Source organism: Arabidopsis thaliana, chromosome 4 (genome assembly GCF_000001735.4).
Source record: "Arabidopsis thaliana chromosome 4, partial sequence".
NCBI lineage: Eukaryota > Viridiplantae > Streptophyta > Magnoliopsida > Brassicales > Brassicaceae > Arabidopsis > Arabidopsis thaliana.
Window position 1 is genome coordinate 171,097 of NC_003075.7, and position 22,431 is coordinate 193,527.

The 22,431-nt window shown below is 34.3% G+C and overlaps 5 protein-coding genes, 1 non-coding gene and 1 pseudogene across 12 annotated transcripts; 2 read left to right on the top strand and 5 right to left on the bottom strand.

The window, feature by feature from the left end:
- Nucleotides 1-390: 390 nt before the first annotated feature.
- Nucleotides 391-1,749, bottom strand: AT4G00390 (DNA-binding storekeeper protein-related transcriptional regulator). The gene has a single exon (NM_116263.2). It carries the CDS (start codon nucleotides 1,646-1,648, stop codon nucleotides 554-556), a length of 1,095 nt encoding a protein of 364 aa, NP_191949.1. The 5' UTR covers nucleotides 1,649-1,749; the 3' UTR covers nucleotides 391-553.
- Nucleotides 1,750-2,856: 1,107 nt separating this feature from the next.
- GPAT8 (glycerol-3-phosphate acyltransferase 8) lies at nucleotides 2,857-5,774 on the bottom strand. The gene is made up of 4 exons (NM_116264.6): nucleotides 5,328-5,774; nucleotides 4,943-5,255; nucleotides 3,966-4,440; nucleotides 2,857-3,619 (listed from the first exon to the last, which is right to left on the bottom strand). The coding sequence occupies exons 1-4, from the start codon at nucleotides 5,636-5,638 to the stop codon at nucleotides 3,216-3,218; spliced, it is 1,503 nt and encodes a 500-aa protein (NP_191950.2). The 5' UTR covers nucleotides 5,639-5,774; the 3' UTR covers nucleotides 2,857-3,215.
- Nucleotides 5,775-6,942: 1,168 nt separating this feature from the next.
- Nucleotides 6,943-7,065, bottom strand: AT4G00413 (annotated as a pseudogene). Its single transcript has one exon.
- A 357-nt stretch (nucleotides 7,066-7,422) lies between these two features.
- AT4G03605 lies at nucleotides 7,423-7,621 on the top strand. Its single transcript, NR_141742.1, has one exon. It is a non-coding gene; the product is annotated as an other RNA (non-coding RNA).
- A 304-nt stretch (nucleotides 7,622-7,925) lies between these two features.
- On the top strand, nucleotides 7,926-8,417 carry MBD3 (methyl-CPG-binding domain 3; the record flags this gene model as incomplete). The annotated part of the gene is made up of 1 exon (NM_116266.1): nucleotides 7,926-8,417. One exon carries the CDS (start codon nucleotides 7,926-7,928, stop codon nucleotides 8,415-8,417), a length of 492 nt encoding a protein of 163 aa, NP_567177.1.
- Nucleotides 8,418-10,170: 1,753 nt separating this feature from the next.
- Nucleotides 10,171-13,373, bottom strand: AT4G00420 (Double-stranded RNA-binding domain (DsRBD)-containing protein). 5 transcript variants are annotated; one of them, NM_001340245.1, is made up of 6 exons: nucleotides 12,886-13,297; nucleotides 12,204-12,283; nucleotides 11,480-11,599; nucleotides 11,147-11,324; nucleotides 10,745-10,856; nucleotides 10,171-10,650 (listed from the first exon to the last, which is right to left on the bottom strand). In NM_001340245.1, the coding sequence occupies exons 3-6, from the start codon at nucleotides 11,531-11,533 to the stop codon at nucleotides 10,422-10,424; spliced, it is 573 nt and encodes a 190-aa protein (NP_001328017.1). In that variant the 5' UTR covers nucleotides 11,534-11,599; nucleotides 12,204-12,283; nucleotides 12,886-13,297; the 3' UTR covers nucleotides 10,171-10,421. The 5 variants fall into 5 exon arrangements, with proteins under 5 accessions (NP_001328017.1, NP_849275.1, NP_001328016.1 ...); NM_178944.3 differs by having other exon boundaries at nucleotides 10,178-10,650; nucleotides 13,154-13,373; NM_001340246.1 differs by having other exon boundaries at nucleotides 10,178-10,650; nucleotides 12,956-13,373.
- An 815-nt stretch (nucleotides 13,374-14,188) lies between these two features.
- PIP1;4 (plasma membrane intrinsic protein 1;4) lies at nucleotides 14,189-16,584 on the bottom strand. 2 transcript variants are annotated; one of them, NM_116268.4, is made up of 4 exons: nucleotides 16,105-16,584; nucleotides 15,506-15,801; nucleotides 15,237-15,377; nucleotides 14,189-15,142 (listed from the first exon to the last, which is right to left on the bottom strand). In NM_116268.4, the coding sequence occupies exons 1-4, from the start codon at nucleotides 16,433-16,435 to the stop codon at nucleotides 15,047-15,049; spliced, it is 864 nt and encodes a 287-aa protein (NP_567178.1). In that variant the 5' UTR covers nucleotides 16,436-16,584; the 3' UTR covers nucleotides 14,189-15,046. The 2 variants fall into 2 exon arrangements, with proteins under 2 accessions (NP_567178.1, NP_974489.1); NM_202760.2 differs by having other exon boundaries at nucleotides 14,757-15,142; nucleotides 15,237-15,801; nucleotides 16,105-16,531.
- Nucleotides 16,585-22,431: the final 5,847 nt, after the last annotated feature.

Here is a 22,431-nt window from a genome sequence, read left to right on the forward strand (position 1 = left end):
GACACAAAAACTGTGTTGTTTATATAGTTAAATCATCCTGAAGCAATGTGACTAAATTTTTTGTAACCAAGCTATATTTGCATTGCTATGGTCTTGTTTTGTGACCAACAGACTTGGATGCAAAGTAGGTATAACTTGCTAAATGTCTGATTTTGGAAATAACTTATGAAGAGAAAATCTTCATTTGGTAAGAGTTGTTTTCTCAATGTAACAGTTTACTCATCATTTTCAAACTCCAACTCTCACAGAACACAATCAAGTTACAAAGTGCAGATGCTTATGGTTGGGAAGCTTTACCTAACAATGGTACAAGGCGGTTTTGTCAGGAACATAGATTCGTTCTTGGAGTTGGTACAAGAACTTCTAAAAGACAAAGATGAGGTATAATAAGGACAAGTTGACGAATAAAAAAATAAATATTATAACGTAGAGAATCTTTCAACCCCAAAAAAACAAACCAGAAAGAATCAAATCCTAAATCCGAAAAACAAAAGAAAGCATTATGCATAGCATTACGATACAAAAAACCGACAAATCTAAGTAACTAGTAGCTCTAGTTCTTCGAAGCATCAACGAAGTAAGACGTAAGGTCAGTCAAACGCACACTCTTATCCAACATAGCCTCAAGCTCTTTAGCTTGCATCAACTGAAACTTCTCTTCAACAATCTTCTTAGTCTCAAGAGTAAACGAACTCCATTTCTGCCTCACATAATACTCATCAATACCCGAACCAGCAATCATCCTAGCAAGAGACGACTTCTCAAACCAATCATCTCCATTAGTTGAAGAAACACCAACAAACGCCAAGTCTTGCTTTACAGAATCAAGCTTCTCCTTCGTCTTACTCGCACTCTTTTTCGACACACCGTTGGACTTAGCATTAGAATCAAGAGCTATTCCTTTAGGTCCCCAAATAAACTTTGACAATTCAAAAGCTTTCTTATCATGAGCTTTCACAAACCTAGGTTCGTCCTTTCCTTCTTTAGCACGGTACTTCTTCCTTAAACTCCTAACCTTATCCGAGAATTGACTCTTACTAACCTCAAAGCTGATAGATTTCTTCTGGAACTCGTAAAACGCATTAGTATCTGCGGAAGGAGACTTCCCTGTATCAGCATGATAATCTATCATTCCTTGTAACATAGAGATTTCGTCATCGTCACTCCATAGTCTTTGAAAAAGTGCTGGCTTCTTTACACTCTCTTCATCTTTCTTGACTCGTTTCGTTGAAGTCGTCGCAGCTTCACTCGCTGCCCTCTTTGCTCCAGATTTCACCGCCGGTAAAGCTAAAGTAGCAGTCGACGACGACGGATCATCTTTCTTCTTTGAAGCGATTGTTTTACCGGATCCAGATTTCGGAGGATCCGTCGATTCAGAATCCGAATCTGTTTCACTCTCCGAACCAGAATCGGAATCAGCAGCGGCGGAGACGGCGGTGGATTTAGAAGGAGCAGCGGCGGAGACGGAGGTGGATTTAGCTGGAGTAGCGGCGGAGACGGCGGTGGATTTAGCAGGAGCAGCGGCGGTTGTGGCGGGAAGGGATTTGATTGGTTCGTCTTCTTCAGATGAAGAGGAATCATCTTCGGAAGTCTCGACGTCATCTTCGTCGCTTGAAGGTGCCGTTGGTGGATCGAGTTTCTTCGTCATCGGAAGTTTCAAAAGAGCAAATCGGAATTTTCGAGAGAAAGAGAAGATGAGAAGCTTCTTAGGGTTTGTGAGGAAGATGAGAAGCTTCTTAGGGTTTGTGACGAAACGATGATAAGTGAAAAGGAATATTTATAATCAATTTCGATATTCTCAAACAATAATTGCGAAATTTGCTTTCCTTATTCAAATCGTTTCATATTTCCAATGTAGCAGTTCCCGTTAAAATTCCATTGTTCTATGAGTTAAACAATTAATATTGTCATTAAATTAAGATTCTAAATCTCAAAGAATATTATTTGTTAAGTTTTATAATCTTATTATATAAAAATTTTTGATTTGTCTAATGTTAGAAATTGTAATGAAAGAGTAATTTAGGTTTAGGTCATGACATTAATGACTAATCATAATAAGTACAATTTCACATTTTTGCTTATTATATACAAATCTTTGATTTGCCTAATGTTCCCATGGATCTCATTCTCATACAAATCATAATAAGATCTCATTCTCATGGATCTCATTCTCATTAACAAATATTTGGTGAAGGAGTTTAATATTATGTATAATTAAAGCCCACTAAAAACTAATATAGAAATTGTAATGAAAGAATAATTTAGGTTTAGATCATGACATTAATGACAAATCATAATAAGTATAATTTCACATTTTTGCTTCACATATTTTCGCACTGTAATGATTTTTTTGCTTTCATTTCATTTTTCTGTTAATTGTATATATACAGAAATATCTATATACAGAAATATATTCATTTCTTACTGCCAATGTTTATAAAATCATCCCAAAAAATACAGGAATATGAGTTTCTTTTTAATGAATTGGCACCAATAATATAATACATCAAATCCCAAGTTTTCGTCTGTTACTTAAATGATGATAATGTAGACATTTTTACATTGGAACTCAAAATTCATGATCTCTTGTCCGCCAACACTCTCATGATGATAATGTAGACATTTCTACGTTGGAACTCAAAATTCATGATCTCTCGTCTGCTACACTCTCATATTGATATCACCATTTTTCAATTCGGTAAAACGAATCTAATTTCTCTAAAAATAAAAGAAATTATGACAGTGTAATAAAAAGTTTTTTTGTTTTTTTGTCAAGAGATTTTTTATAAAAGCGTATAGTTAACAATGATCTTATTTAGTTTGTTAAAAATTTAATTATTTTTTTCAAAAAATTGCTACTTTTGCAACAAAAAAAAACCATAATTAATCATTCACAATTCCACCGAAACATAGTTTTATTCAAACATATATACGTCGTATGTATTTACATTTGCATGATCCAAAATTTACTTCCTCCAATAAAATTTTGCACTTTAAATAGAAAGTCTCTATACACATCCGTATAGAAACGGGATCACAAAATAGTTTTTAAGGATATAGTTACCCGTTCGACATTAAGAACAAAATAGAATAAACATAACAATAACGTACCATAATGATGACAAGAGCTCAAGCAATTACACACATGAAAATTCGTATATGATCCAACCTTACTTGCAATAAGTCAATGCCAAGTTATAACAAGAATAAGATATTCACTTCTTGGTGTTGTTGATAGACTCCACCTTGCCGTCATTACCTCCAAGCAAAAGATATTTATCCTTGCGAGTAAGTTCGGTGCATTCGAAGCCCAAAACCGCGCCGATAACTTTCTGGACGTAATTAGCCACCTCTATAGGAGTCTTGCCACCACCGTTGACAGTCATTTCTTCAGGCAAACGATCCAAGAAAGTGGCTTCATAGCTTGGTCTTGGGTTCATGAAGAAGAAGTAAGGGTCCCAAAACTTCACACCCCTAACTGTGGTCCCGTTGAACATTCCTTGTTTACAGTTCATCGCTACTGGCACAATCCGGTCGCTTAGCTCTGCGAATAGAGCGCTAAATCTCAGTAGATACTCTTCTCTACACGTCGTGCCTTCCGGACATATCACCAAGTCGCCTGTTATACACCAAAAACATATCATTAGCTCAACAACTCCATTGATTTTTAATTTCTCAACTAAAGATTAATGTGAATGTAAGTCAATATTCAAAAGAAGTAAACAATATTATTTTATGTTCATTTATATAAATTTGGTTAGAAGATGCGTTAATTAGGTACCAAAGTAAACATCAAAGACCATACCAAAGTAATATTTACTATATTGAGATTTGCATGGGCTACTATATATGTATTCATCGAAAAATAAAAAGAAAGAAATAGAAACTCCTATTGAACCCCCTGGACAGTGAAACTTGTTATAGGTATGCTCTAGTAATATATGATGAGAAGATGTGTAAAGTACCTTTCTCGAGAAGTTTTCTCATGTTGGCAGCATCGGTGGCACGGTCACGGGTGAGGGCAACAGCAGGAATAGGAGAAAGCATAAGGGAGAGACGAGAGACACTGTAAGTGACGCAACAGATCTTACGTCCAAGAGCAATAGCAACGATGATGGGATCAAGCGCGGTACGGTGGTTAAGGACATAGAGGTTGCCAAGAGTTCCAGGGGAAGGAGGTGGAGGACGATGACCACGAATGGTTAAGTGGATCCCGAGCATCTCGTAAGTGTAACGGACAAATCTTTCAGGTAAAGGGAGGTTGAAGTAGACGCGAATGATGGAGAGGATGAAACCAAAAGGAAGCCATAGGTATGTGATAATGGCGTTTAACGGAGTTGGACGTTGCGCTAAACGCCCATCATGGAAGACTATGCGGTTCTTTAAGCGTTCTTTTGGAATCGTTGTGGCTGACTTGGTCGCATGAACCATGTAACCTTTCTGTTATAATACCAAAAACGTTATTCATTTCAAACTTATAACTAAAAGTACTAGGAAAATGTAACATATCTCTAAATTGTGTAATCAAGATTCAAAAAACTAAGCATTAAACAACAGAAGATTGTTTATGATATTTCAAGTATGTGTTCATTAAATGGACAGCCCAAAATGTTGGTGGAACTAGTAAGGTGGTTGGGGATAGAAAAATAATCCAGAGGGTCACGTGAAGTGATTGGTTGGATACATTTATGAACCTTACTAATTGCTTCCAAATCAAAAATTTCATTATTTTTATAAGATTCACGCGTAGACATAATGACACTAAACCAGTCAACAAGTTAAATTAGATTATCTAGCTTAATCAACAAGCAAATCAAACGTTTGCTTAGATTCTCAAGTTACCTCCAAAACACATCTTACACTAAACCAATCAACACTCAATAATTCAACTTAACTTTACCCTATAATCGACCAAGATTGGATAAAAAGATTGGAACAGTACCTTGCAGAGAGACATGAAATCATGATCAGAGGTTCGATCACCGAGGCCGAGATCAGGTGATTCGTTACCAAACTCTTTTAAAATGGCTAACCTCTTAAGATCACCAACAAGAACACCAGGCTTCTTCACAAATCCAGTGGCTCTATTGGTTTTAGGGTTAACTTCAATCTCTGTTCCCAAAACTTTATCACCTCCAAGATAATCCTTCACAAACGCCTCCACCATCACAATCGGATTCGCCGTCACTACCACTTTTCTCTTACACTTATCAAACACCTCAAAACTGTCTTTCCTCACATCCGCCGCGTAAAACCTAAACAAAGTTCATCAGAAAAAAACTAAAGTGATCTACTAACAAGAAAACACTCTATGTTAGATCTCGTACCGTGGAAGAACTGCGCGAGAGACAAGTTCGATATCGCGGATTTTGAGACCAGCGAATGAGATGAAGATGAGGATCTGGATACCAAGAGATTCGGATACGAATAGGTAAGAGATAATGACGAATGGTAACGAGAGAAGGAGGATTAGTCCACGTAAAAGGCTTCCAGCTTCAACAGCGACGAGCATGAAGTAAGGGAAGGAGCTTCTTGAGAGAAGCAGAGTCCCGTCAAGATCGGCGGCTATCGAATCGTACTCTCCGTCTCTGCATTCCGTTATTGGAGGGAAGTTTTGACTCTTCTTCTCCGGAGACATTTTCACTCGCTGTGTGTGTGTCTCTCTCTCTCACTCTCGTTAATGGCAGTTCTAAAGAACAGAGAGCAAAAATAAGAAGACAAGAGAGGGAACGTTATGTTTTAAATGCACCTATATTGAAGACCGTAATATTAATTCAGTGGGTTATATCTATAATCTATATCTATGTGAATGAATATGATATATATATATATATATGTATATGTCATTAACTATGAAATATCCACTAAGAGCGTAAAGTGTAGGGCCACATGTCGAATTCATTATATGAAAATGATTATATGCATCTATACATGTGGTGATATTGTTGACACAGTCGAATTGTCTATAATCTTTTTAGAGACTTTGTCTTAGATTTGGGTTTAATTATTTAGTTGAAGTGAAGTTGTTAGAAAAGTTTTAGATTTAATGTAGCTTAGATATCAACTATATATTGGTTTAGTTACTAAACCAATATATAGTTGATATTAGATTTTAATTGCATTACTGTTGGGAATAATTTAAATCTTGGAGATGATATTGAATAAACTCTGTTAAATTTCTTAACCCATCAAAATAGGGAAAATAATAAAGGATATTCTAGAAAGCTTTATGAAAGATCAGTGTTAGCCAAAACCGACAAGAACCGGACCAATACGGGCCGTAACCTCATTCTAGAAACGATCTTATCATTTCAATAGAGGCGGTGGCTCGAGTCAAAATCCCACGTGGATTAGGGTCAAGAAGACCTCTCTATAAAATGTAGGACTAATTCGACACAAAGGAAGGAACAAAATCGAGGACAAAACCGCAAAACACACGACTTAATTTTAAAACACGACTATAATTTATAGATTAACTTGTTATGCCTTGATTTTTGTATTTTGCAATCGATATTTTGACCAATAAAAAAATTATATTCGATTATTTTTATATTTTTTTTTGTAGAATGTCACAAATTGATTACTTTTGTCAAAATAATTAGTTAGTGTAAAAATATATATGACCACAACAACAACAAAAATTCTTCGTTGTGCAAGTTAGGTTGATCTTGTTCTCACTACTTGAGCAGTTGAGCTTAATTTGTTTATTTGACCGTTGGGAGTTGCACCGCTTTGAGCCGCACATTTATGCTCATTAAACATATTTATAAAAAAAACGCATGAAAGTGTTTGACCAGAGACAAAGTGTATTAGAAATTCACTAGGCTTACACAAAAAGGCATGTTGAGCTGTATTAGAAGACCCTTAACAGGCCTCCATACTAGTCTTGAAGATGGGCCGAAATTCACTAGGCTTAAAGATGCGCCGATATTCACTAGTCTTAAAGATGGCACCACAGATGGCTCCGAGACATTGCATAATCATGTAGAACACTGCTCTGGTCAGAGACAATTTCCGAGCCAAGAACAGACCAAATGTTACGAAGAATGGATTATATAATACAGTACAGTATATGGTTTTGCCTTCTTATATATGTCCACATCATTTAAAATCTTAAACCAAAATTGAATAATTTAAATAACTCATAAAACTTTTATATGTATGCTTGTCTTACATTCAAAATGCGCATTATCACTAGTTTAATATTTCTATAACTGATCAGTTTTTAATTGGTTGACACCAAATGAAGTGGTCACTGACGCTATAGGATTCTATTGGGCTGCATATTAAAGTTTTTTTAAGAATTGGAACTTTTAATATTATCTAGGGTTGAAGGAACTAAAACGCCTGTCCTACTGATGTAAGGCTAGCCCTAACCTACATGTATCTCAAGCGTCCAAATTTACGTTAATACAATTTTCAAAGCATTGTTTTTCCTCTCCTTGGAGAAAGTACATGCAAAATCAAAATTAATGGCTCCGACTTTTCGAATCACCGCAAGCTACTATCTCTTCGAGTTCTGGTTATAATAGTACTTGATTAGATACTTCTTATAAGGCTTAAAAGCCAACTTAAATGCTATTGCAGTAAAGATTTCATTCCTTCTTCACTTCACTTTACGAATCTAAAGGATATATTTAGTTCTTCTTCACTTCAACTAAAAGGCTAAACTCCCAAAAAAATATTTTTATCTCTCTCAAAACTTGAAATATGGTGAGGAAGACTACTCAAGCTACATCTCACAAGGTATCGACAATATTTTATTTTTATTATTGCATGAAGATTTGTTTTGTCAATGCATGAAGATCCCAAAACTTGAAATATGGTGTTTTATTTTTATCATTACATGAAGATTCGTTTTTTATCATTGCATCTCACAAGGTATCGACAATGTTTTATTTTTATCTTAGTCTTTGTTTGGTTTTATGTGTGTAGTGAAAACCACGTTAATTGACTCATACGCTGCACAATGTTGGAAGTGTCTTAAAGTGAGATCTATAGAGTCACAAGAAGATTATGAAGAGATTCGTAGTAAAACACTGGAAAAGTTTTTTGAATGCAAGAGATGTGAAGAACCTGGAGATATGGTAATGAACTTTGATTCCCTTACTATGCGTTGGTTTCAGGATGAACATAGTATACCCAAAACCCCTCAAGGTTTGAAGAGAGTTTTGGTCGTGAGAACAAACTGCGTGAAAGTCGATGTTTACTATGAATCATTGGCTCCTAGACGAAAGAGGTTTAAATCTATAAAGGAAGTTGCAACGTTTATTGAAGACAAGGAAGAATTTAAAGACATGACGCTTGAAGAGGTTTCTTTTGCCGCACCCAAACGGCTGAAACTAAAAAAGAAACCTGTCGATAGTCATTCTAGCTCAAGGAACACTGAGGAAGATGGTGTCTCGAGAGATGCTTAGTTTTGTCTGCTATCACTTATCAGGATCATTCATCGCTTCTCTTTATCTCTTCTCTTTTGAACTTTTGGTTTTTGTCTTTGATTTCTTTTGGTTTTTGTCGTTGAACATTTGATGCTTTATGTTTTCCCAGTTTAAGCAATTTATTTCCTCTTTTATCATATCTTTTATCATGTACTTGAGTAATCTGCCTAGTAATCTCCTTCTCTCTGAACAAACTGCTACCTAAATTACTAGCAGCAAACTTTGAATCATACACGCTTCTTAGAATTCAAAGCTTCTGAAAGTCCATCTTTGAACAACTCAACCTTTGATTTATCTTTGCACTTCTGATATTTTGACAGTCTTAGACCATTCTGGTAGCTTTCCTTGTAGCTATCTCACACTAACTGATACAGTGACGTTCTTGAGGCCCTTTTAACACAATGATTTAATCAACCTTGAGATCTTTGCAAATCATAGCTTTTGATCATTCTCTGAAATTCCTTCTCTTTGAAGCAACAATATCGAAGGTCTCTTTCTCCTTGTGATAGCAACAGATTCATAAATACTTCAATATGCGAATCCTTCTCTTTAAGAACGAGCTATGAGAAGACTGATTCTTCACCACTAACTTGTGTTTTACGTTTCTTCAACAAACTTAATTACAGGTTCTTTCATATTAATAACTCTTCATGATAAACCAAGTTCTGAAGATGCCAACGTAGAGATCAGTCTCAGACTCCATTACTCAAATGCCTTGTAGTTTCAAGCCAATGCTGACATTCATGTCTCTTTGCCTTTCATGTCACTAAAAACTCTTCGTTCCATAAGACTCTGTATCAACTGTTCTGAAGGGTCATCAGTAAGCTATGTTCCCGGACTCCAAATTGAGTGTCCTTATACCAGAATCTTGTCTCACATGTCTAGAATATCTCTGACAAAATTCATCCCATTCAGAACTCATTTGGTCATCCGTGTGATGTTTCCACCGAAACTGGTCAAAACTGAAACTTCAGATGAATTGTGCCCGGATCAGGTTGAAGAATCTCAAATAACACACAAACCAACCGTCAAAATCTCAATCCCACCGTTGAAAATCAAGACAGAAAAGCTTGCCACAAAGTTTCGGCTCGATCAGATTACATTTCACCAACCAAACGTTTCCTTGAATTAGACATTTCAGAACTGGTTCATATCTCCTCTTTCTTCTCTTCTCCCCCATGGTTGCACTTTGTTAATCTCTTTCATCACACAACATTCTTTATGTGACCAACAAGATCATCTTTTCCTTAAAAATGTGCTCTCCAAGCTAGCCTTTAAGATTCTATTTTACAGTTTCTTGTCTTAAGGCAACTAAAATTCTGCCTGTGAGACAATCTCTAAGAGATCTATAATCTACATAACCTTAATCTTGTTATTTGCACCGGAATCTCAGACTTAAAGTTTCTCAGAAGAAATAAGATGATGATGTTTATCGCCCTTGCTAGAATCACCGGAGTAACCAAAGCACCACATAGCATATGAAAAATTCCCAACTGTTTAGCTATGTGGTAAGATGAAAATTTTCGATGTGGTATAAAGGCAGCTTAGGTTAAGACAGCTTCGAGGCACTAGTAGTAGATTTTTATGTGTTATAAAGGCAGACTCATTACAAATTTTGTTTACTCAGAATAGATATCAAACTTATGAAACCTATCAAAATGCTAATTTTCATTGAAGATGGCATGAGCCAAACGAAGGTTGGCAATAGCTAAGGTCAAACCAACAAAAGTTTGCGACTTGCGTATATAGTTATATCAAAGGAAAGTTGACGCGAGATATAGTCAAAGTATCAAAATAGACATTTGCATAGATAGACAAAAAATAACGCAGGTTAAAGGTACACATGAAAATAGTCTCATAAAAGATGAGTATTTTGTGACCTTTTGAGCATCCTAGGTAGAGCTTATATCAAAAGCTAATCCTTAAGGCCGATAAACATAAACAAAAGTAATCACCTTAACAGATTCTAACTGGCAAAGATCATTACACGGGTTCACCTGTTACCATCATCTTCGATATCGGTTTACTCCGTCCTTTACGACCAGAAGCTTTCTCTGTTTGAAGGGTATAACCCACATTCTTAAGATACCAAAGTGCTGCTTCTGCTGCCTGCTCAGCTGCGATTTTCTTCTTGTACTGTGGATTCCCAAAACACTCCAAAACCGTTATCCGAGAATCCTCCTTCATTTCAACCGTAACTTTGCCTGTAAATCTGAACAAAACAAAAGAAAAACATGAATGATGCTGACACTAAAGATTTCTAACCTTTAAAATGTGAAAAGAGTGCAGAAATTATGTGCTCTTACATTTTCATATGGCAAGGACCCTCGGCGATATACTCATACAGTGGTGCTTTCCAATGCCTCACACTACATAAATTATACAACTGTGATTTGGCTGAAGATCTCTGAGTTTCTTCTAAACAACATGCATGTGAACAACAGAACAAAATGTCAAATTGTCGATAAATGAAAACTAACCCCAAAAAAATGAGACATAATTGACAAGTTTTAAGCTTTTGATTTTTAAGGAATCCAAAAGCTCTTCAAGAAAGCAAACACAGGTACACAATACTAACATTCTTATTCCATAACCATAGCTTTCATCTTTAAAACCCTTATAACCAATAACATTAACAAAACCTTAGCTAAATACAACTGATAACACCAAAATTAAGTAAACAGTGTGGGGAGAAAAAGAGTAAGTACCTTCAGTAGTGGGCTCAGTTGTGTGAGGCCTCAAATCTGCTTCTGGTTCGGAAACAAGAGTGTTCTCAAGTGTAAAGTTTGGCTCCATCTGCGTGACATTGTCTTCTTCGACAGTATCGTTCAGCTTCCTTATCTTAAACTTACTTTCGCATCTCTGTAGCAACATCCTCTTTTGAGCCTGAATAGAGACAAAGAAAAAATAATAATAATAACTGATCCAATCCAACAAAAATTAACAAAAAGACATGACAAAATGATTATTTCTTCTCATTTAAGAAGATCTAAGCCCAAAAGGAAAGACTAATATTTCTATTTATATTCCGCATTTCTTACCACAGAGAAGGAAGATATGGGATTTGATGAAGACTCTGGAGGAGGAAGATCCATCGTTGATTTCAAGCAGAAAATTCTTTTTTTTCTTTATTGGATTAATTAGCTTCAGCTACCTTATTCCTTTATAATAAGAAACCAACACAAATCAGACAGACTTTAACTACAACAAAAAGTGTTTCAAAGACATTGCATATATATAGACTAGTTAATGATCACCTAGATCAAAATCCAGAAGCATAGTGCTATTATTAGTAAAAACGTTACCCATCAAAACCACATATGACCCATGACATAATCTATACATACAAAGAATTCAATAATAACAACAACTTTCAGGACCACGACGCATAATCACTCTTAATTCAATAATATTGTCTCAGTTGCCTGAACATTTGCTAAGAAACTTATAATTTGACAAAGCTAGGAGATTGTCGCAGAGACTTTTTCTGAAATCAAATTTGACCGAACTTTTAACACAAGAGATTTGTTCTGTTTTCTATAGAGCTAAAGAATCAGTATGAAGTTTACCAAGTAAAGCTTTAAACTTAACTAAATAATCTGCTTTCCCTTTGGTCAAAACTCATACTAGTTCCAGCTTAACCATCTTAAATAAACATGTTTAAGCAGGCTATATAAATGCACAGTTACAGAAAGAACAGTGGCTATTGCAATGAAGTAACCAAAAAGGAAAATAAAAAGGAGAGACAGTTATCTAGGAGCTCACAGTTATGGCAAGAAGCTGAGCTTTTGGATTCCTGCTACCAATCCGTTTTTTAAATGCCTTTCACAACATCTTTTGCTTGCCTGCAAAACAGCAACCGCTTTCAGACACCACATAGGATCGTCCAATTAGTATAAACACTGAAATATCCTTCTTCCAATCACAAAGCATAAATATTTCCCAGCTTCTACAATAAAGCCCTATGAAAGATGACTAACTTGAGCAAAACAGTAGGCCACAAGTATTCGAATTGGTCCTAGAAAACATGGAAATATCTAACTATGGTAAAGAAACGAAATTTGATTATCTTAACTATCTTAACTATCTTAACTATCATATATCTTTCCTCTCCTTATCTAAAACCCTTTGATTAGATTACAGAAACAACACTTCAGTTCCTAAACAACAATAGACAAATATCTTCTTTGCCTAAACAACAAGACAGACCCAAATATTTAGTAGTTAAACAGCATTTTGCTAACCACACAAGACAATTCAAATCACACACACAAGACATTTTGCTAATTCATCACACTCACTTATACTATGGAAAAGCAAAACCATAAGAACACACAATTCAAATCATTGTCTCATATGGCATCTTACAACACAAAATAAGAAACCATCAAATATTTATTAGTTAAACAGCAGATACTTTTGAGATCTACATAAAGCTATAACTTACCAAAATCAAGTGACGTTTAAACAACATATAAATCTTCATAAACTAAGCAAATCCTTAAGGAGGAGTTTACCAATAAAATCAAAGAGAGCTGAATAGAAGATTGACCCAGAAAGGAGAACGATCTAAGTAGAGGCTGGAGTTTTCGAGTTTTGATTTTCCTCTTCACACTTCCGAAATCTCAAATTGAGAACAAAAGCTTCAATTTTGAACTAAACCCAGAAATTCTATTTCAAGCGAGAATCGGAAATGGAAAGAGAGACATGAATACCTTTAGGAACTGAGCTAACGCCAATGGAGAAGAAGATCGAGTGATGATGAGATCGAAAAGAAGATTGAGAAGAAGAGAGTAACGAAAGAAGAAGAAGAAGCTCAAGAGATTGGTTGAATGTTTTGTTATTTCACTAAAAAAGAAAAAGTATTATGAACAGAGCAATATTGAAGGAAAAAATATTGAAGGAAAAAAAAAAATTTGTATTTATGTATTAATTACAAAATATTATTTGATGAGTTTACATATTAAATTATTACATAATTTCGACCATAATGTAAATATGTTTTAAAAATGTTATAAACTTTATAAATAAAAAATTAAAAAGGAATTATAATTAAAGAACTATCTTTTGAAATATTTTTTTGAAAGTAAAAATAATTATTAGCAATAAATCTACTTAACATTTTTAAAATATATATTTCCTCTTTTTATTCGGGTCAGGGTTTTATACAATTTGATTTAGAAATCGTCAATCGAATATTTCCCTATATTATGACAAAACCCAAAAACGAATTTAATTTATAAAAAATAATTACTATATCTAAATTTTTTATATATGGTATATTCTTTACAATTTTTGTAGATAAAAAATTAAATATGATGATTTAATGCTAATATAAAATGTTTGGGCTAATTTTCTAAAACCTCTCTACCTAATAAACATAAATACATAATTCTCATTTCACTTTTATTTGATTTTATGTACTTATATTATTTGAATTATTATAAATTATATATGGTTAATAAATTTCTTGTTTTTTCTGCATATATTATGATTCAAATTTTTTAAAACACATAATACTGAATCAAAGAAATATATGCACAATCTAAAATATAAACAAATAATAAATCATTTAAAGTTTTTTAACCGATAAAGAAAAATTTGGTTATTTATTGTCAATCGGGTTATAATAGAATGATGCAATAAAAAAAACAAAATTATTTGTAAAAAAAAACAAATAATATCGAAAACAAACAAAATAATAACGGAGAAAAAATATCAAAAACTAACCCATATTACAAACGGTACAGAATCTACTTATATATTTTTGCAACACTTTTATGAAATAAATCCTGGAGTTTGAACTTATTTACAACCCAATGCCATTGGCATTAAATGTTTTAACAAACTTATTATCAAATCTATAAATCGATTTTGTTACTAAAATTTAGGAAACTAAAATAAAAAAAAATCACAAAAATTATTTAAATCATCTATTGTTCAGTACACAACAAGACCTCAATCATATAATGTGTTAAGCAACTTTTCTGTGGCTCTAAGATCCGACCACTGGTGCTAAAACAAGAATCAGAAGCTACAGAAGAAACTTGCATAGCTAGAATATCTCTAGCTAGTACAAATAAAACCGGAAGCTTAAGACTACTGAGCTTCTAGTATGAAACACATCATATTCTGTTTCCAATGTATTGGCCCTTGTGTTTTCAACACTTTCTTGCAAGTACACAATAGTCAAGCTCTTCATTCACCATCTTGTCATAAACAGAGGCCAATCCTTCAACCCCCACATTCACGAAGTCATGATCATCTTCATAATCATGTCTCTCAAAACCAACCCGAGAACTTGATGTTGATACAGAATGAGGGTTGACTATGTTTATTTTATATTCGTCGAACAAACTATTCAAAACATCAATAACCGGAGCACTAATCACCTTAGACTTCAGAGACCCTTTGCCATAAAGCATCTGAGACGAGTATAGGAAGAAAAAAGAAACACATAGTTTTTACATAGACAAAAGCTGATTAGAAATCCCAAATACATATTCTTGAAAGGCTCATTACATTGCAAAACACAAGCTACATTAGATAGATAAGCAAAGAAACTACTAAAGAACAAATTCTGGACCGTGGAATCTTTCTGTGTGTCTCTAACTCTTGCTCTTGAAAGGAATCGCTCTGATGACAATCTGGTGATATAGTGCTGCTAGAGCTGCTCCAATGAATGGTCCAACCCAGAAAATCCACTGCAACAACCACCACAATTTTACAAATTCAAATATATTAGAAAACATCATAATACGTTTTGAGTTGTCCTTTTCATTAGAGTTGTTTACTCACATGGTCATCCCAAGAGTGGTCCTTGTTGTAGATAATTGCGGCTCCAAGACTTCTAGCTGGGTTGATTCCGGTCCCGGTGATCGGTATTGTTGCCAAGTGTACCAAGAACACTGCAAATCCGATTGGGAGCGGCGCCAAAATCTACAATAGAGAGTGACCAATTATTAGTCATAAACTGTTAAACCAATAAAACCGGGGAAATTCGATCGGTTAGTAGTCTAATTAAAGCAATAAAATCAGCAAACCGGAACTAAGAGAGGGGTCCATACCGGGACGTGTGAGTCACGGGCGCTTCTCTTGGCGTCGGTGGCGGAGAAGACAGTGTAGACGAGAACGAATGTTCCGATGATTTCAGCACCAAGGCCAGAACCTTTGGTGTAGCCATGAGCAACGGTGTTAGCACCACCACCGAGAGTCTGGTACGGCGTTGGCTGGAAACCTTTGACGACTCCGGCACCACAGATGGCTCCAAGACATTGCATAATCATGTAGAACACTGCTCTGGTCAGAGATAACTTCCGAGCCAAGAACAGACCGAATGTTACAGCAGGGTTGATGTGTCCACCTAAAAACACACAAACACAAACACATGTTACACAAAGATGTGAGCTTTATCTGAGAAATCAACAGTAAAATTGGTGTAACATACAGATCTAGATAAGCCCAAGCATCAAAAGAACCCAAAGTTTCCTGCTTTATAACTGTTTTTGGTTCCTTTACATTTTCTAGGTCAAACAGAGCATGAACAAAAACAGAGGACTCACATAATGGTTTTCAGAAACAAAACAGAGCAAATAAAGCAGAACCAAAACAGAGAACCCACCAAAACAGAGATTACAGAAAAATGGGAAAATCGAGAGAAGGTTACCTGAAATTCCAGCAGTACAGTAGACAAGAGCAAAGATCATGCCACCAAAAGCCCAAGCGATACCTTGGATTCCAACAGAAGCACACATGTTTGGTGCTCTCTTAACTCCCATTACAGTCAAAACAGTGATGTAGAGAAACAAGAAAGTAGCGATAAACTCAGCTATTCCGGCTCTGTAGAAAGACCATGAGCTGAGCTCGCCGGGCTCGAACAGTGGCGCAGGAGGTGGCTCTTTGTAGTCCTTGTCGGTGGACTGAGCCGATGTACCGATGGGTTGCCTCTCCGGGAACTTGTTAGCTCCCACTCGTACATCTTCTTCTTTGCCTTCCATTTCTCTCCCTCTCCCTCTTTTGTTCTTCTCTCTCCAGAAAGGTTAAAGTTGTGAGCTTTTTCTTTCTCGTGTGTAGCTACCAAGTGTGTGGTCGAGACTTCATTTATAGAGAACAACGATAGAATATAATAAAATTGCCTAACGTTTCCAAACATTTATTTTTAGTTATTGCTAAGAAAATAAAATAGTATAACGTATAGTTTTTTCTTTATTTCAAATTTCAACTAGAATAACCAATAGTTAACACCTAATTTCAAGGCTTAGGCAAATAAACTGAGAGTCAAATAAACTGAACCAAATGTACTAAACCTAAATGAAAAAAAAAAACAGAACCGAATTGAATCAACAATTTAAAAATTGTTGAATAGATATTAAATTTTATAATCAAAATAACCAAAAATGAATTAGTACCTAACTAAAATATTTTAGATGATCTAAAATATCCAAAATATAATTTTATTTTCAAAAATATTAGTTATTTCTATACTTAGTAATTAAAAATATTTAAAAATATATATTAAATAGTAACAATATTCAAAAAATATCAAAAAATAATTGAAATATTTAAAAATATTAAAAGCAAAATAATCGAATGGATATTAAATTTCAAAAAAAAAAAAAAAAACGAACCAAAATTTCAAAATAGTCGAATGAATACTAAACTTTAAAACCAAAAAACCGAATAACCAAATAGATACGAATCAAAACCAAATAGATAACCAAACTAAGAGTTTAGAACTAATAATTTCAATGATCATTTGTGAATGGTCTTAAACTTTACTAGTCACGAAATTCTTTTTTCTCTTTTTATGTTGACAGATCAAACTAGTCTAGTTACGTTTTTCTCAACTAGTTATTATTCATGATGGTGAATGTTGAATAATTATGTTAATGTTGAATAGTTTGGTAATTTGTACTAGGGTTACTATTAAATAAAGATAATGATGGAGGAGACTAGAGAGGGTTGTTCTGGAACGTACCGATGTGCTCTCGTATAAAGACAAAAAACCTGACCCTTTTTTTTTCTTTTCCTCTTCCCACAGGGTCCACTTTCTGGACGGTAAACAAAAATCGATAAAATTGTAAGAGCCCAATAAAGCCCAATAGTAAAATAGTAAAAAAAAAACTGACTATTCAACGAAACAATTATCTGACCGTTGGAGAAAAAATTGACAGCTTTATGTAAAGTCATTTTCGTTGGGACTGACTATATAGTATAATGCCGTGCTTCATAAAAATCATTTTTAACTTTTAATTATTCAACCATGCGATATTCCAGAAAATGTAATGAAAAAAGTTGAGGGCAAACAAAAGTTATAAAAATCTGTTTTACGTTGACAAAAAAACAGTGTTATGTACTGATGAAAGATACATTCTATCAACCAGCCACTTGTTATTTTTTTTTGTTTTTTGCTTAGTTAGCTTTTTTCTGTGTTGCTTGAAATTGACAAGCCACGCATTACAAAATCAGGTCTCTGATTTTTCTTATATACAAATATTTATAATTTGTTGTGGACCGAATAAAAAAGGCTAGCATTGAATGCAAGTAAATAATTTTGTTTTTGAATATAGTGACTATATTTGGGTGCTGACATGTAAAACTGTTTGAACAGCTCAGAGATGAGTATTGCTTCTCTGTGATCTCACATGCTTCGTTGCCAACAAACACTAAAATTCTCAAATGTAAATGTTTCCAATTCGATATTATAATGTTTAGTACCATAGTTACAGACTTACAGTATTGTGCAAAAGACATAATTTAGGAAAAGTTCTTACGTATTCATTTTGGAAACGTAACCACAATGCACAGTCACATACCGTCCAGCCAACATAAGTTTGACACGTGGAAGAACCCGTTGAACATGTGTATTGTTTTATTGGGCCGGTCCCGACCAAAGCCGCATACGTATGTCTATAATATGACATTCATAGACTCTGCTCGCTTCATACATGTTTGACCAAGACAAAAAAAGAATGAATTATAGTGATGCATTACTAACAATGAGTCTTGACAAGTATTGATTGCTCGAAATATTTAACATTTATACGTTATTGTAATAATTTCACGTTTTTGGTACTCATTTTTAAACAGTAACTAATGATATGCTACATGTGGAGAAATATTAGAAAAGATATCAGAATTTGGAAACGTGAATGTTCGTTGAGTAATAATGTAAACGAACAATATCATGTTTGATTTGTATTCCTGACAGCTCAATCTTTATCGTCTCTCAACTATTCATCAATAATTATCAGCGACTGGTTAAGAAATACTAATATCTATAGGGCAACAAAAACATTTGGGCCTGTAATTTACTATTTTCTTTTGTTTTAAAACTGGGTGTTGACAAATATTTTTTGAGCCCTTAAACCAAATGTGTTGTTGAAAAATCTGGCTCATTTTTAGTGTCTATTTGGAAAATATGTCTCATGGGCCTTGACCCTTCCCCTTTTGCCTACTTTCATAACCTGATTGGTAGATAGTAACTAGTAAAGTTCGGTCTATTTTTAAAAAGCCTTGTGCATGATCTCCAAGTACGTATTTCTTGAATATGGCGATTACGATCGAGTTTGGAATGAGAGGTAACAGCTTTGGAGTGGGCAATGATGTTCTTGGTTTTCAAAAAGTCATCTTTACATGATCCGGGAAGTCACCGACAACTGAGAGGTGTGTTTCCTTCAATTGACTTTGATGTTTGAAGGCATGCATAGATGGTAACATGTGTTACGATATAATTGTCAAAATAACATCCTTTTTTGTGATATGAGGCGTGTATTGATGTGTGTACTTCAGGTTCGCTTAGAAAAACCATTGAGAATGATGTCAAGACTCTTGTATTCTGGTTGGATAAGACGTATGATATGATCATTGCATGTTTTATCATATAAAGTTTTTTAAGAATAGAAACAAGGGTCTATGAATGTAAAAAAAGTTATACATAGAACAAAGTCAGACACTAGATTAATTATAGGCCATTTTTTATTTTAAACCCACACATTAATAATCGAATTTATAATGCTAATCAGAATATTTAGTGATATGTATCTAGTTTGTTAACAACTCTAAGAAACTTCGATATCGGAGATTGGAGACCGGGGAAGAGAGAGTTTATGACGGAACTTTATTAAATCCAAAATGTTGTTACAAAGCGAAATGTAATCATACTTGAGCTTATATACTTAAAGATTAAATGTGAACATTGAACCAAGATCAGGTTAACCAATAAGCTGAAGTAACCGGTCCATGTAGTATATACTCAATAAACTCTACATTGTTTTACTTCATTTTCTTCTCCATCTCTTTGAACTACCAGACTCTTAAGCTATAATTTCAGCAGTTAATGTGGTTTTTAGTTTACGGCATGAGACGACAACTTGCATCAGCAGCAAGCAAGGTCTAGCGGCTAAGGTATCCTAAAGCAAAGATAACAGCACATGTGCAAATGATTTGCGGAGCAAAACCTTTCTATAATTATTTACATTGAATTTAAGACAAGTGTAGCTACCTATAAAGTATGTAGCATTGCTCGGTACTCTTTTGATCCTTTAACCTTACATTTACAGTCACATAGCACATAAGTTGGGAGCTCTAAGGACATCTTCATCCCCAAAGATATACATGTGGGATGTTGGAAGAGAGTGAAATCAGAACAGAGCACCTTAAAGAAGAGAGCAGTAAGCAAGCAAGACGAAATTTCATACTCTCTCATGCTTGCTTGATACCAAAGGTTACTACTTATACATTTCATACTCTCTCCAACAACAAGGCTTTTTGTTCAATTGTTTTAAACAGGTAAAGGCTAAATCCATCAGCAGGGATTTGAGGCCCATTGTCGGAGAGAGTTTAGGCTTGGGACCAATTTGTTACTATGCATATGGGATTTTGTTAAAGCATTGATATCAAGAATAAATTAGGGTACTAAAAATTAGTAACTAAAGTGAAGTGACAGGTTTAGAAAATTCTTAACCCACATATATATTTAATTACGCCCAACATTATGATTAAGGCTACTATAATGTTGCTTATCCGTCAGGTAAAACAACTCATCCATTGCCCTTTTTCAGCAATTTTTTTTTTTTTAATATTGGTTAGATTTGCTTTTGGCCTAAACCTTATTTTAAGAAAAAAACAATTACAGTGAAAGAAGAAAATTCATGTGTTATCGTCTTTGAGATTTGTAAAGCAATCACCAAGATTGTCCTGTCAAGTTGCTTAATGATGTATTTTAACCTTTTAAAAGATTAAAGCTTCGATGGTTTTTGATGTGTAGGTGAAACATCAAGATAAAGTCCATTGACCCAAACTAGTTAGTAGTTATGGTAGTCATGATTCTCAACTACTATTATTATCCTACCCATTCCTAAAGTTCAATAGATTTTAACTAAGAAATAATTTTAAAGGTTCAACTGCAATATTTAATATATTTAGCATGTATAGTTTTTATTTGTGATAATTTGGATTTATTTTTTTAATATATCACTTGCAAAAATGATTTCTATATTTTGCAATAATATATCACAATATTTTGCAAGGACCTTATAGGTCCGAATGGAGACGTGAAGTTTAATTGCGAATTAAGTGCGGTCCGGTTTAAATAATAACGAAAATATATACTTATACACAGGTCGGCTCATATTATTTTTGGACCTTGTGCTCAAATTTTTGTTTTCAGAAAATTTAAAGTGTTAGTTACAAACTTTTAAAATTTTGGACCCTTATTGCAAAAATATCAAAAAATTTAGATCTTAAAACCTTGTTAAAATTAGAAAAAAATGGTGGATCCAGTGCTTTAGCACTGCCTCTAAGCCGAGCCTGCTTATACATATATGCAGAGAATTTTGCACTATTTGAAACGCACCGCATTGTACAGTTCGGTCACCATTAAATTGTAAATGATATAAATTGTGATAATAATACGGTTTAGATGCTTAGAAACTCCACGTTAAGGGAAAAATTGCTTACAGTGTCACTAACTTCGTCAGTGGTTTGTACCCAAAAAAAAAAACAATTCCTCAGTGGGAGAGAGTTTATGTCGTCAATATCTATTTGTCGGTCGATAAGTGCCAACCTCAAAAAACAATGACACGTTTGTATCAATTTCTGAATCTTAATTTATACTATAAAATAGTGTATACGTTTGTACGCGTGCTATTGATAGATAAGTGGTAACTATGTGTGTTTTGTGTATGTAAATGTATAACTATGGTCCCGTCCCTGACTGAATTAAGTTGCTTAAAGAAAACTCAACTCAAGTAACTGAGCATGGTCAAGATCTATTCGATTAAATTTTGATATATATACCAAATGGTTTCGACTTTTGCTAATTGCTATGCCACATGAATCAGACAATGCTAGCTAATTATTTCTGTTGTACCATAAAGTGCTTGGCTTTATCAGTAAACCCCACATAACAACATTTTGCTTAACGGAAACTTTAAGTACGAGTTCTAACATTCAATTATGCTCTGTTTGATTAGATTCAAACAAATAAATAGTTTCTTGATATTGTAAAGTTCTATTTGTGTATTTAATATCATATATAAGTTTTTTTTGCGATTCAAACTCGAGTTAAGATAGAGACGATTGACGTGACGTTACAATATATGCACACGAGTCACAACAAAATATTATATCTATAATCGACGGTTGAAACAAGAACTCTAGCTAATGTTTTGGTTACACTCGGTTTTCGGACATGGTTTAGAAAAGCACAACTCTTCCTTAAGAGAATGACAAAACGTCGTCGTTAACTTTAGATTAATGACTTGGTCAATGAAAACAATCGCATTTGGTGTAATAATCTCAAATACTACGTGTTCTCCATATTCCATAACCAGCCAAGCAAAAGCACCAATGACCAATTACGTCTCTCCTCTTTGGCCGCGCCCACTCAATTCTTATAATTTATCTATTTGCACCCTCTTTCTCTAAAAAGTTACAATTTGACCCCTATAGTTTCACTTTCACTTATTCTTATAATTTATCTATTTGCACC